Below are 14,530 nucleotides of genomic sequence, written 5' to 3'. Positions count from 1 at the left end.
GCACAATCACTGCACTCTAGGCATGCACAGCTCTGTAGTAACGCGTTTTCCTCTTTAAAAAACCAAAACCCTGTCACAACTAATGGTACGTGGGCACAAACACTGAATTTAAAAAAAAAAAATCCTACTCGTGCATCTGCTACTGTAGTCATTAAAACTACGCTAAGTGCTTTTGAGGCTATGAATGGCACACACATATGCTTAGCACATCTTGGACCAGGAGCAACATCCATCTACAATTCATCCCCCATCTGCACGGCGTCACCAGAAAAATGACGGCGGCGTAAAAGTCCTCGCTCCACAACAAGAGCAACGTCGGTTAAAAAAAAGAAAAAAGAAAGAGAAGCGCATCTATCTGTGTGCGCGTGTAAATATGGAAAGTGACGGATGAATCAGAAGTTTAGTCAACAGAGAAAACCTTGGTTCCAGCTGCCCGGCTGTCTGATGAGCCACTCTATGCTTGTCAACAACATCCCCTATCATTCTCGCACAACTATCTACTCACAAAACCAAGACCCGCCCCCTACATCCCTTCGGCAATTCCACCATCCTCCAGGAGAAACACCTCCGAAAGCAGAGCGGCTTGCTCGCAGCGGCGGCGGCAGAAATCCCTTTCCCTCCTCGACTCTTTCCCCCCCCCTCCCTCTCTGCCTTCCCCTCTCTTCTCCTCTCTCTGTATTTCTGTGCATGTCCTCTCTCATTCCTCTTTCTCTCCCTTCCCGCGCTGCTTCTCCTGCTGCCGCCACCGCTGTGTTTGGCGCGACGGATGAAAACATAAAAGAGGCAAAGAATAAAAAGAAAGCGAAATAGACAAAACCGATGTTGGGGAGGCTGGAGAAGCCAAATTAGCATGAGAATACTCACAGTGTTGTTGCTGAAGGAGCGCGGGGATGGGAGCGCGGCACCGGTCCCTCCGTCAGATACAACCTGCACAAGATTGAAGAGGAGAAAAAAAAAAGAAAACCGAGGCTGTGAGAGAGCGGCAAAGCGAGAGGGGAGAGGAGGAGGAGGAGGAGGAGAGAAGAACAGGACAAGGAGGAGGAGGAGAAGAAGAGAGAGGAGGAGGGAGCTGAGCATCTAAGGCACGCACCAACAGGAGCCCAAATAAAGAAATAAAAGGATTCCTCGAGCAATGTGCGTGTGTTTGGGCAGCGATGCTGTGTTTGTGTGTGTTGTGATGAAAGGGGGCGGGGAAGCTGGTTGTCTTTGGGAAATATAAAAACACACACACACGCTCACATGCGGGGTTGCACTTGGCCGCACAATCACATCTGACAGGTCTGATCTGTGGTCCACCTACCTCCTTATCGCTGCCTCACTCTTCCACAGTACTCTGCTCTCTCTCTCACAAACACTAAATCTCACTCGCTCGCTCGCTCTCTCTGTTGCTCACACTGATGCCAGAGATTCGGCCGCTACAGGGGAGCTATCGCCCTCATCACTGTATGTTGCTGGAAGAGGGAGGGCACCGTCGGATCTCCCGCCCGCCCACGCCACCCGGCCCGACCCCTCCTCCCCTCCTCCATCTCCACCTCCAATGTACAGAGAAAGAGAATGCTTCAATTGAATGAAAGCAATCCCAGCGGCATTGAGGCAATTATAGAGGCTGCTGGCACTGTTTTCTGCTTTTTTCGTCCTCCCCTCCTCTTTCTCGTTCCCTTCATCCTCTCCCGGGCTGGTGGAGAGTCTGTTTTCTCTCCCTTTTAGTTTCTCTCTGCTCCAGACATATGCCACTATTAATGTAGCTTCTGTCACTTCAGCTGTTTCGGTCAGATCACCTCCATCTCTGCTTCAACCTCCGAGGCCCAGGTAGAGTTGCCTCTCTCCCTGCCCGTCTGCACGGCTGCCAAATCCTTCTGAGCCCCCAAAAAGCTCCTCGAAACCTGACTCTTCACTCCACAAACCCGAGAGCGTAACTTAGTAACGGCACAGCGAAGAACAGAAACGCCCCAGGGAAAACTTTAATAACTATCTCTTAGGCTCCTCCTCGTGCGTTTCTGTCTTTCTCCTTGAAAAATCTGGTGCTACATATATCATCATCAAAAGAAGAGCTGTAAGTCAAACACCTCAGCCTCTAATCAGGTAGCTCTCCCTCCTTCCCCTCCACCCCCGCTCCGTGCATCCCCGCAGCCACTACTGCACTTTATCTCCCCTCAATTAACATCTTCCGAGCGAGCCTCTATTATCTTAACCACACAGAGCAGAGAGGTCCTCCGAGGAGACACCGTGGAGGACGGCTGAGCTGTGGACAGAGGGCTCCCAGCCCTGCTGCTGCCGCCGCCGCTTCAATTCGCAGGCCTAATTAAAGCCCGAGTCAGACATGACAAACTGCGAGCGGAGGTGCAACAGAAACAAACACAGTCAGAGGCTCTGCCTGCGCGGATGCATGTAGCCCGGAGGATTCTCTTTGTGAAGATTATCTGCCAGAAAACAGACACGTTCATGTCAACGTCATGACAACATCATCCAAATCTCCTTTGACAGTTTGCTCACTTTGATTGTGCTTTTCTGTGCAGACGCCACCACCGCGTCGCGGCATCTGTACCAATGCAAAGGCTCAAGGATTCCCATAAAATATTTAAGCGATACAGCGCGTCGATGTCACGCTCGTATACGACTAATTTCCATTTTGAAAATACACCCCCTCCCTTGTGTTCGGTCGCCCTCGCTAACTTCAATTTCACCCAACGAAGCGATCAAACCGCACATTAAGCCATCAAGCTGCCCTCTTTGTCCTTGCTTCCATCACACAACAACAGTGAGAGCCGGTCCCCCCTCACACCTCCACTCCCGCCACAAAGGAAGCTTGGCTATTTGGACGTCTCTGCCGTGGACTTTGGCTGAGGCTAGACTATTAAGAGTATTCTATTACTGTTAGGTTAACCTGTCACGCTTGGATGTGGCTCTCTTTATTGTCTGGCTGCTGTGAAAGGGCAGGGGATAAAACTCAATCAGCGGGACAAACGACCACACATACCTCCATTCATCAGGACCCGGGGTTTCCCCCGGCCACCGCGCCCGCGCTGTAACGCCGCGGGGGCGGACTTGGCTCCTTAAAATTAGAGACCCTCCCCTCAGGAGCCAATCTGTCCAAGGATGGACGGATGGAGTGAAATCTTTGGTAACATCAGATTTCACTCCTTAATCACGACTTGGGGAATAGCAGCTCTAAGAGGGATGAAGGAGTTAATGCATCGACTGAGATCAAGTATTGCAGTAGACAATGCGGGGGAGTGATTAAGAAAGCAGACTAGTGATCAGTGGATGACAGGGGTCAATCCCCTGTTGGGCAATTGGGTAGTGGCCCTGGGCTATGGTACTTAGCCCCAACAAAGCAGCCAGACACTCAACTGTGTGAGTGGATAAAATGTCAAATTCAACTTCACCCTTTGCCAAGGTTCAAAGCAAGAAGATGACAGTGAACGCTTTGGTTATTAAAAAATTCATATCGTAATGAAACAGCCGTGTTCCATCTTCACACATCCCCCTGCAGCAAACACGGCACTCCTTTTTTCATGGGATCCATCAAGGGAGGGCCACAATTAAGTGACTAATTTGATTAGGAGATAATGTGAGTCCCACTTAATGGAAAGGACAGACTTCACAACACAGGCAGATTAGTTTGGTGGATGCCTGCTTATTAATTAAGACAGCCCTCCGTGCCCATATTAAGTCAAATGCACAGATGCAGTTTTAATGGGTCAAACGTAAGACAAATGGAAATTGGGATGTGGAGGAGAAAAAGAGAAGCTGCTAATACTTGACGATGAAAACTAAAAAATGACCATGAAATGTTTTAATTAAACTTGTATTAACGTCTCCTTAAAAAACAAAAAGTTTGGTGCACGCTCGCGTTAATTATCCCTTCGTAACGTAATCGGTAGCTTGTTGCTAAAACGTGCCGAAGCGCTTCTCCTCTTGAATTTCACTGTGCTGCGTCTGTGTTTCCACTGTGTGTCATTGCACACCATGGCAACAGCAAGTCATTACACTCGTTCAAATTACCTCTCTCACTGTCATTCAGGTTTTGTCTCTGATTCTGCATAAGCCTTTAGACGAACTCCTGCTTTTTATTCATGATACGATCGACATGCTAACGCACTGCTACGACTTACGCCTCGTGCCTCGGAAGATTTGATACAAGCATACAATGAATTATTTATTAATAAACTCATTTAATCTTTGAGCAAAAAGCAAATAAATGGCCCAATTTTCTCCTTTGAAAACTATAAGTAGGCCCGAATTCTTGTCTTGACTGATGCACGGTTCCTGTGAGCAGCTTTTTTATTTTTTTCCACTCTGGCCTCCTGCTTTCTTTTCTAAAGTCCAACAGATTTTGTCTGTAGCTTGTGTCCTGCATGCCCCAACGGCTGCCCAGTGCACGCTGACAATCAGCCAGATGGATCTCCAGCGCGACGATTTCTGAGTCCCTGTAGAAAAAGGTAAAAACCACAACCAAAAGCATGAGAGATTACTGTATTTGCGGCAGTCCTTGAGTTTGTGCTCGCCGTCTGGCTGGAGTATTCAGCCACTGCAGTGCTCTGTCATTCTGGGCACACAGCACACTCCCAAGCGCTCTATTTACGGTAGCCGAATCCCTGCTGCGTGGAGCAGGAAGGGTATAATCTCCCAGTGGTATTCTGGGTGGTGAATCTGCCGGTGTTGTCTGTGCATACCAATAGCAACCTCACCTCTGTCTAAGGAGTTATAATGTATAGAGAAAGAAAGAAGCGGAGAGCCGGCCAACAGAGCGCTGAGGTGTTGGAAGGGAAACGGCGGCGTCTGGTACCCCCGGTGGGGAAATACATTCGCTCCCACCAACACTACCAGTGCGAGTGTTACCACTTTGGTGTCTCCTACTCGTACCACCTGCGCCTACAGTCGCACCGTGCTGAATTCAATCAAGCAGTCATGTAAAACAGCTACGTCTACGTAGTGTTTATGTATGCCACCACCTGCAGACACGGGGCTCATTCTGAGAGCTATGATCATCTCGCTGCAAGAAAATGTGATGGAATTTCATTTGAAGAGAGCGTATCTGCAAACTGAAGAGGACTGTAAGAGAAGGTGTAGATTAAACTGCTGTGAGACTCGAGCATTTCTCTGACATGGGCTACAAAACATTGGATTCATCTGTATTTTTTAATCTATTTTTCCAGACGTGGTCACTTTGGTATTGCTTTTTTTTCTGGCTCTATTCAGACATACGCCCGACGCCGACAGAATGAGCCGTAGCACTCGCGTTCTGTGCTACCCGAACTCGATCAAAGCCCTCTCGATCGTGCACCGCGCCGACCGATCCTGAGACGGATAATAAAGTTACTGCTGTGTGCTCATTGCTGCTTGGAGCAATATTCATTTCTAATAGATGTTATTGAGGAAAAACTCTGCACCCCCGTTCTAATTTCGTGTGTGCAGAAAGAGCGTTGGTTTAATACATACGCACACAATTTTAATTCTTTCGCCCATGACAGAGTGAGACTCTCAGACTGGATGTCTTACACCAGCAGCAACCATGTCTGAACTGACCAACTCGAGACGCAGGAAAGAGACGTGAGCTTATGCAGTCTTGGGTTTGCCTTTTCTGTTAACATGAAGGCACGCATTTAATCGTGTTAAACCTGAATGCTGCTGTGAGGACTGTCCTTGCAACTTTTACTAATGCCTGAAGCTGACATTGTGGAAAGGAGCGCTACATGGATGCGAGCGCAGACGCATCGCACCGCAATGCCCTGAAGTAACGAAGCGCAACAATGCTACACGACGGCTAGTGTCTGAGGCGTCAGGTGACTTCCCTCTCGGCTATGCGTGCCCGATGAGGCCTCGGCTTCCTTTCTGAATACGATTTGTGCTGAGAACTGGGCGAGCCCAGGGTGAGAGCCAAACCGACAATGCTGAGATGGAGGGAAGATTCAGAGAGCCTCTGTTCTCTCACTGGGGGATCCCCCACATCATTTAGCGCCTCATGCAGATCGCTGCTAGTGGTAACACAGCCCTCTGGGCCTGGGGAATTAATGTACCAAGCAATGGCAGAAGTGATTTATTAAAATAACACAGCCTGATGAGAGAGGGACCAGGGCTGCTCTTCCTCAGCTCAGCCCCATATGTCACAGAGGGAGGAAGTGGAATCATATAGGTGCTACAGCGAAGAGCAACAAAGGAGAGACTGAGAGAAAGTGGAAAGCCACTACACAAATTGTGCAACAGTCCTCGCTGTCATTGCCTATTTATTTACCCTCTTTCCATTTGAGTCAGGCCTTGTATTAAATTGATCCCTCCTGCCGCGTTTTGCCTTGTTGAACAAGCGCAAAGCCCCGTTAAGTGTCTGTGAAAGGCTGGTGATTGTGTTTGCGGCGCCCCGGGTGTGATGTGGCCGTCTGCTCCCCTCTATCTCCCCCGGACAGACGGGATTAGAGGCTGAGAGAGGGGCTGAATGACCCTCTAGGGGGGGACAAGAGACAGGCAGGCTGTGAGCAGCTTGGTCTAGAGCTCACACGCAAATACACAGTGACAAATACAGGCCTGTGCACACACAGACTCTCAGCAGCACAAGCACAAAGTGTTTAAGCTTAGCTTGCCCCCAGACAGAGGCACGGCCATCCGGAGGCTTGGCCACGCGCAGAGGTAGACACGCACTTATCCACGAGCTCGCTTATTAGCTACAGCGGCAGCACCAGTGAAAAGCCTATGTATCCTCTCGCTGCTGGTGATATAAAACATCTGCTGTGTTGTTAAACATCTGCTGTTTAATAGTTCATATCTCTGATATTTTATCATTTTTCATTGAGCTAATCAAGATTTGCATAAATTCCTGCTGATATCGTTCCCGCCTGCTACTGTAGAGTGACAGCGGGTGATTTCATATGTACTGAAATAAAGGAGCCGATGCAGTTTCCTCGCAGAACCTGCGATGGTTACGGGCAGCCCCTCGTCACTACTAGGATGTCAAAAATGGCGATTTTTCTCTAAGCTGCTGACGTCTTAAGTATATGCACAAGGTGTCCTTGAGCATCCTTTATGGCAACAGCGAGAAGCATCTCTGACTCCCAACTCATCACACATGGATGCTCATCATAAAGGACACTAGGTAAGTGTCATATTGCAACATGCAATATGAAAAATTACAAAATCTACTCATGCAGATTTCACCAGCTTAACCCAAACAATTAGTTTACAGCTAACCATTGACAAAAACTAAAAAAATACAAAGGCGAATGAGTGAAAACCAATCAAATGCTTGCTGCATTGCAACTCCTCCAAGCTCATAATGTTTACGCCTTTATGACTGACATATTTTGGCGTCCAATATTGCCTCTGGTTTGGTCACTGCAGTAAGAGGTCTAAAATTTGCATGCATTTCCATCTTATGCTTGCAAGCTCATCCAGCGTGGCTGACTATACATACAAGAGCGGAGTAATTTCAAATGACTGAACGACAAACACAGGTCGGAGGAAAAAAAACAGAAAAGGAAGTGAAGTGGATTTTTTAGGAGACACTGATATAGTCAGATACAAATTTAACTCCAATGTAGCGGAATCTGAGATTTAAAGCGGCTTTCCCCCATCAAAAATGGATTCCTGGAAAAATAACTGCAGTCTTCACAGATCCCTGAGAGGCTGCCGCACACATCTCCCAGCCTGCTCCATCTGATCCACAGAGCCCCCAGGGGATGTTACTGTACCGCTCCCCCCGTCAAAGCAATGGAGCAGCACTCATTCACATCAAGGAGCACACTTTGAATCCATTCAGATCAGATGATTACGATGCTGGGCACCTTCCTCGGTGGGGCAGATAAGTGGAGAGGCTCCATCCGACATTTACATCTCATACACCTCATCAAACACTGGGTCTTTGTAGTCATGTGTTACATTTGAATAAAGCAAAGCTGGAATTTTTAAGCAGTGTGAAAATTCATCAAACCTTCCATCCGGTGAGGCCCTTGTCTCTCCTAGCAAATAACTCTTGGTTACCTTATTCAAACTGAAAGTGGCAGGGCTCAAATCAAATCAAGTCCAATCAAATTGCGCTCGGGTGAAAAAGTGAGGAGTGGGGACGGAAAGGGAAAGGGCTCAAAAACAGTCACGTTTTCTCAGAGTTCAAGTTCTCTCAACCTTTTAATGGCTCGCTGCTGAAATTTACTAAATAATGCAGGTGAATTTGCACAAAGCTCGTTTTCTTAAAAGCAGCAACAGCTTCGTTAAAGACAAAGTCAGGAGGAGAGGAAGGTAAAGAAGGCAGTGCAGAGACTATAGAGATCAGTGTGAGCTTTGAAGATTTAAAAGGTGTGTTATGTTCAAAACGGCGACCTTTCTTTGTGTAATTCTGTCACTTGATAGAAGAAACGTGTTAGAAAAATGCAAATGTTTATCCATTTACCTGAAAAGGAGGACTAGCTAAAGGAAACCTGAATGCATGAATGCATCCAGACAGAAAAAGACCTGAATGGAGACAAAGGCAGAGATAGAGAGCGAGAGGCAACCACGATTTCTTCCTCTGCCTCCAGCTTGAACTTTCGGGGCAAAGATGAAATAAAATAACAATGGGTTACTATAGAAATAACGCTGGAGCTCATAACTAAGTAGCTGGGAGAGATGGGGAGCATCTGAAGGAGGTGGTGGTGGTGGTGGTGGTAGTGGTGGGTGGGGGGGAGGAGGTTTGGAGGGGGTCCAGCTTTTATCTGTCAGCCGCAATCCTCCATCATCAAAGCTCTTCACCACTTTCAGGGCCAGGATGCAAAGACACCAGTAGATCATTAGTCTCCAGTGAAGAACAGTAATTTATCCGAGTGTTTTTTTTTCTTCTTTTCCACAAAAGTTGAGAGGAGTGAAAGAAGGTTTGTGTGGGTAAGAAGGATAGAAAAAAACGACAGAAAGAGGGAGTAATCTTTTTTCAGTAAGTCAATTTCTCTGGGCACTAACCTAGCTCCCTTTGGGCTAGCGGTGCAGGTATCAAGCCTGCGGTCTGACGGGCTCCTCTCTCTGTGAAGCACTAGCCCTTTGCAGCACATCAATACACTGAACTTTTCCAGCAGAGTACCTGAGCTCTCCTGCATGACCCGCTTCTCCTTTATCTATTCTGTTTAAAGATACCAGTTGCAGGAGAAGGAGCTTGATTACCTCCTGGGATAGCCCCGCTCCTCTTTAAGTTTTCCAAGTGAGAAAGTGTTCAGAAGTTTGTTGACAGATCTCTGCTGCAGCGGGAGGGAGCGATGGACACGGTAACCTTGGCTCTCCAAAGGACAAACTGAGAGTTTTGAAAAGATCAAGCGGGAGGGATTTTGTTTATGCAGGAGATGGACGGGAGCAGAACGGAACGGGGAAAGCAAGCGAGCAAGGGGGAGACGAGCGACTCGAAGGAATAACCTTAACGCCTGACCCTAACAGAAAGGGCATACTGTGGCTCCATCATGCTGTGGAGGGAATTTCGCTGGCAAAGGTCACTGCAAATCAATCACAGTGATCGGGAATATTCGTCTTTATCCTGTGATGAAATATTTCTTTCCGGGTGGGAGCAGATACTTGCAGGATAACAGTACTGCCATCCATATAGCAGGACGGCTACTGACAGTGGAAACAATTAGCTATGCTCCCTTTTAGTCAACTGATCTCTGACTAACTGAACAACTAAACCATGTGTTTGACAGTGTTCACAGCCAGTATATATCAAAAAAAGAAAATATATAGCATTCCTTCTCTTCAGTAGACTTCTAGAGACTTTATGAACAAATGCTACTGTATTTTCCACACTTTAAGGCTCACTTAAAATCCTTAAATATTCTCAAAAATCGACAGTGCGCCTTATGTATGACTTCTGGTTGTGCTTACTGACCTCTAACTGATTTTATGTGGTACACGACGCTCAAAAATCTTTAAAAAATTGTTTTAGTATGACTTTGGTAAGCTATGAAGCCGCACCGCTCGATGGATTGTTGGAGCCTCGCGGAGTAATCTGGGTCCAAAACTCCGACTTCTTCATGTCCCAAAACAAACACTGCAGCATCACTGAGAGTTACAAACTGTCTGAATTCTGTAATAAAATGATCAGTGTTGCTGCTTTACCAGGTGTAACAATTAAGTCTAACATCCAGGCATCCATGAAAACAGAATTTATTACATTTAACGTTAGACGTTAGCAGGAAGTTAGCTCGCTAGCTTCCACCTAAACAGGATATAGCATGTTCTGACTGAGAGATTTCTGAAACATTCAAACGTACAGCTCTGCTACCACTTCCAGCATAAATGAAGACAGAAAAATAAACAGCAGTGACGTTTGTAGGGTTACTGAAGTTGGACTAGGTGGTATATAACGATGTGCTACGTGTTTGCTAGCGACACAGCTATGTTAGCATAACATAAACAGTGAAGCTGCAGGATGAACGCTAACTTTCTTCCACTCGATAAAAGTTAACGTGAGGGTTCCTGATGGTTAGGGACAAATGCAATCGCATGGCAGGATGCTGTAAACGGACCAAACTTCAGTCAGGAGAACAACTGAGATAATGCATCCACAATACTAGTTATTAATATACTGCAACAACATGGGAATAGAGCAGCTGTGATAGAATACAGCATTAATGAATCAATGGTACAGAAGTGGAGGAAGCAAGAAGATTGAGTTGAGTAAAGTTTGACTTATCTAACTGTTTTGTTTTGCTTAGTGCGCCTTATGGTCCGAAAAATACGGTAAATGATTTTCCTGTAATCTGTCAACCGACTGGATATACGGATCTAGGACTCCCGTCATGGATGTCTGGCCAAGATAAAGCAACATCACTCAAATCCTTTTCATGTGAATACGAATACAGATAATAGTCTGGTTAAAAGCAAGTTGTGCAGAGCTGAACTAAAGGTATTTAGATGTGTCAACCTGCCTGACTAGCTTTCACTCATTCATTGTTGCTGCTTTTGTACAATAGAGACAGAAAAAAACGTTGACGTAAAAGCCTCTGTTGATAAGAAAAGTTACTTAACTTTTACATGAAAGTCTCGCTTAAACAATTCAGTATTTTAAAAAATGCACAAATTGTTTAAACAAGGTGTTTGAGTAACTGTGTGTTTGCAGCTCGATATATAAGCTAAGAAATGTGCACCAGGCAGTGACTCGGAGAATCTTATACTCATCTGTAATCTGTACGTCGTGTTTAATGAGGAAGAATGCCTGCACAGGCAAACATTCAAGCAATTCAGCACTGTGACTACAGTGTATTTGGACAATACACCATACATCTCGTCAAGCCTGTATAATGGATTCGTGTGTCAGGGTGTGACCTAAGGTGTTTCCTGAGGAGTGCTGTGTGTTTCCAGGCCTTCATAAAAGCCCTTTCGCTGTATAGTTGTGTGCGTCACTGTGTGTGTGTCTGGCTTTGTAGTTGCCGGGCTCCACAGGTACACAGGCCATCGATCACACGACGCGGCCATTATACACAGGCAGGGGTGGAGGTGGATAATGCTCCCACCACTGCCACCGCCGGGGCCTCGACCGCTTGAGGGTCAAGCGTTTGGCTGGCCAGCGGTAATCAAGCAGACAGCGGGCTGGCTGTCTGCATGACAAATCATGTCACCGGCACTCATCTGTAGACTTGAGCACGCAAATACACCTGGCCCACCTACGCACAGCCCATCTACCGGGTTGCTTTTGGGATGTAAAAAGAAGAAAATGCGAGAGGTAGCATTAGCCAACAACATCTGTCACAGATTGGTTAGAGAACAACCTGCACTACTTTTTCTTAACAAAACCAAAAATGTGTTTAATTCAGGTCCACAAAAGGAAATGATTTCAAACTGATTTCATTTGTTTTTGGTGAAACTGGTCTGTTCTGGGACCTCCCTGGCATTCCAGGCAACATGTAAAAAGCCCGAAGCTTAAACACCAAATTAAAGAACTCTGCAGTTAACAAAGTAGGCATGGATGACAAGAGACGTGTTATTCACTAAATAACAAACAGCAGGAAAAGCAGGGTCTGCGGTGGGTTGCATAGCTGCTTGCAGAGGCACCACAGGTAAAGTTTCAACTGATGTAGGCGGGCATCTGGGGGTACCGTTTGATCTGTAGCTTCTAAAATATGGAGTAATACAATATTATGCAAAAGTATTGAGTCACCCCTCATTTTATTATATTTTAAAGTGGTCTTGAGCAAAGATTCTCCAGGATTTCTGGAGGTTTTTCCCAAGTTTTTGCCATGGACATTGGCTAATTCTTCACTTTTTCAGTACAGTCAGTGCGCTTGACCATTTTAGCAGACATTTTTTTTGTGTGTGTGCTTGTTTGTTGAACCACTTAACACTAACAAATGAATCATTTAAGCATTAAATAGGCAACTAACTCAAAGGATGAACCAGTGTTGAGTGAACACAGAAAAAAAAATCACATTTTAAAATGTATCTTTGCAAGAAGACACAATGTTTCCATTGCTTTGGTTAAAACTATGAAAATTACCAAAGACAACACAGTTTTATAGGCATAAAATAATATTGTTGCTCCAACAAAGTGATTCCCAAAGCACTATTAGCCAAAAACATGGTACATTTTGGCTTGGTGTGCAGTGTGTCCTTATAAGAATTGAAGAAATTGGACAAGTGAAGAAGTGGTAACGCTTAAAAAACTCATATACTCAAGAAACAGAAAAAAAAATTCAGAAAAGACCTGACACAGGACCTGAGAAATGCATCTGACCCTTCAGTTCCATCTACTGTTCGCCAAAGCTTCATTAGAAATGGCCTCAGTGGAGGGTTGGCTGTCAAGAAACCATTGTTAAGGAAGAGAAACGGGGAGAAAAGGCTGAGGTCTGCCAAATTACACAAGAACTGGATGGAAAGGCAACAGGAACTGGAAACAGGTCTGATGAATCCAAGTTTGACATTTTTGGTTCAAATTATCATCAGTTTGTACAGAGGCGGTCACGAGAGAGGTCCAACAGTGAGTCTACAGCCATCTGTGAAACACGGTGGAGGCTCTGTCGTGGTTTAGGTCCATTTCAACCAGTGATGTTGGAGATCTCATTAAAACTAAACATAGAAAATCATAGTCAGATTTCTATCCACCATAACATTTATTTGACAATGCGTTGGGGACGATGATTCCAAACACAATGCAAATGCAGGAAAAACATACCTGGATTGTAAAACACACAATGACCACCGTCAGTCAAGGATTGGCCTCCCAGAGCCCAGATCTTATTGTTATTGAAGCAGTGGGGGATCCACAAGACAGCCAACAACCAAAGAAGGCCTTTGCATGTCTTTTAAGATATCTGGAGAACTATTCCTGCAGACTATGCACCATAACGCTGCCTAAGAATAAAGGCGACCTCAACTAATATTGACATTCAGTCTTCTTAGAATTTGTAAACTCTTTATTTCTCTTGTTTACTGCATTTTAAAGGCACGTTTGAAGGTTTCAATAAACTGCTGCATCTATTTCCCATCTTCAAAGCAAAGCATAACTCATAGAAGAGTGACTCAAGACTTTTGCACAATGCTGTAGATCTAAAGTGCAAAGTTTGGCATTTTGTGTGTTTTTGGACAAAAGCTCTGCATTGCATGAAGATGTAATTTTTATCAGATAGCACAGCAAACTAATTGTTGGTTTCGGTGTCTTCGGGGGATTTGTTTATGAACTAAAAAAAGACAAAGTAACCAGTGTTATCCTTTAAAGCTGCTGCATGAGATATCTCTGCAATAATGCAGTAACCTCATTAACTTCAAACCAGGAAATGAGGCAGAAACAAAGAAGAGCGTTTTATCCCTAATTGCACAACTAGCTGAAGAGTGAAGATTCAAAACGGGCGAGATAAATTTAAACTTGTTCCTGTGAGAAGCGAGCTGGGTTCACCAGCGACAGCTACACTTGCTCAACACCTCCGCCTTCACCAATCAAAAAGACACTTAAGACCAACATGTGTGCATAAACTGATAAAGTTTTGTAGAGAAAAAAGAAAACCCCAATAAAGTATCTTTACATCCAGCTGCTATTTGTTGTCAACACCTGGAACTGGCCACAAAATACTATCTATAGCCTAATTAAGAAAAACAATGCAAATAGCAGGTAAAGACAACAGTCTGTGTTTCAAGTCTAGATTCAGATTGCATTTGGCAAATTTTTAATTTGCTGAAGAACTCGACAATTATGCAAACTGTCGACGAAAAGCCTAAACATCTGCTATTTGAGCTTCCCGAGTGCAGGTGGAGGACTGAGCGAAAGGAAGCGAGCGAGACGCAGATGGGGAAGGAGACAGAAAGAGAAGAAGACAGTAAGAGAAGGAGACAGAAATAGAGGAGAGCAGATAAAGAGAGGGGAGAGGATGTGGTGAGGAAGCAGAGCGTAGTAGAGCCGGCCGCTGGGACTGTGAGGAATGAGCTGGCTGTGCTATAGGAGGCCTTAATGAGCATTCTCTCTAAACCCTGGAGAGTCTCTCTACAGCTCTCGTCCAATCTCTGTCTTTTCTCACAGCCAGCGAGGTGCAGACACACAAAGCTGCTCGTATGATGCCGTATGCACAAGTGCATACAAGAACGTAAAGAAAGGAAGGCA

At 45.5% G+C, this 14,530-nt stretch overlaps 1 protein-coding gene across 8 annotated transcripts in view; it reads right to left on the bottom strand.

Moving 5' to 3' along the window:
- LOC146576709 (RNA binding protein fox-1 homolog 3-like) overlaps positions 1 to 14,530 on the bottom strand; it is a 431,434-nt gene that overhangs the window by 273,476 nt on the left and 143,428 nt on the right. For 4 of the 8 annotated variants that reach the window (XM_085272165.1, XM_085272164.1, XM_085272167.1 and 1 more), the window contains exon 1: positions 865 to 1,080. In XM_085272165.1, coding sequence (XP_085128291.1) covers positions 865 to 1,077 — 213 coding nt within the window. In that variant the 5' untranslated portion in view covers positions 1,078 to 1,080. The other 4 variants (XM_085272168.1, XM_085272169.1, XM_085272171.1 and 1 more) reach the window with 3 other exon arrangements.

Source organism: Mchenga conophoros, linkage group LG4, assembly GCF_057382185.1.
Source record: "Mchenga conophoros isolate Kocher_MC1m ecotype Shallow Benthic linkage group LG4, M_conophoros_male_GT1.1, whole genome shotgun sequence".
Classification (NCBI taxonomy): domain Eukaryota; kingdom Metazoa; phylum Chordata; class Actinopteri; order Cichliformes; family Cichlidae; genus Mchenga; species Mchenga conophoros.
This window is presented reverse-complemented; position numbering and strand designations above follow the sequence as displayed.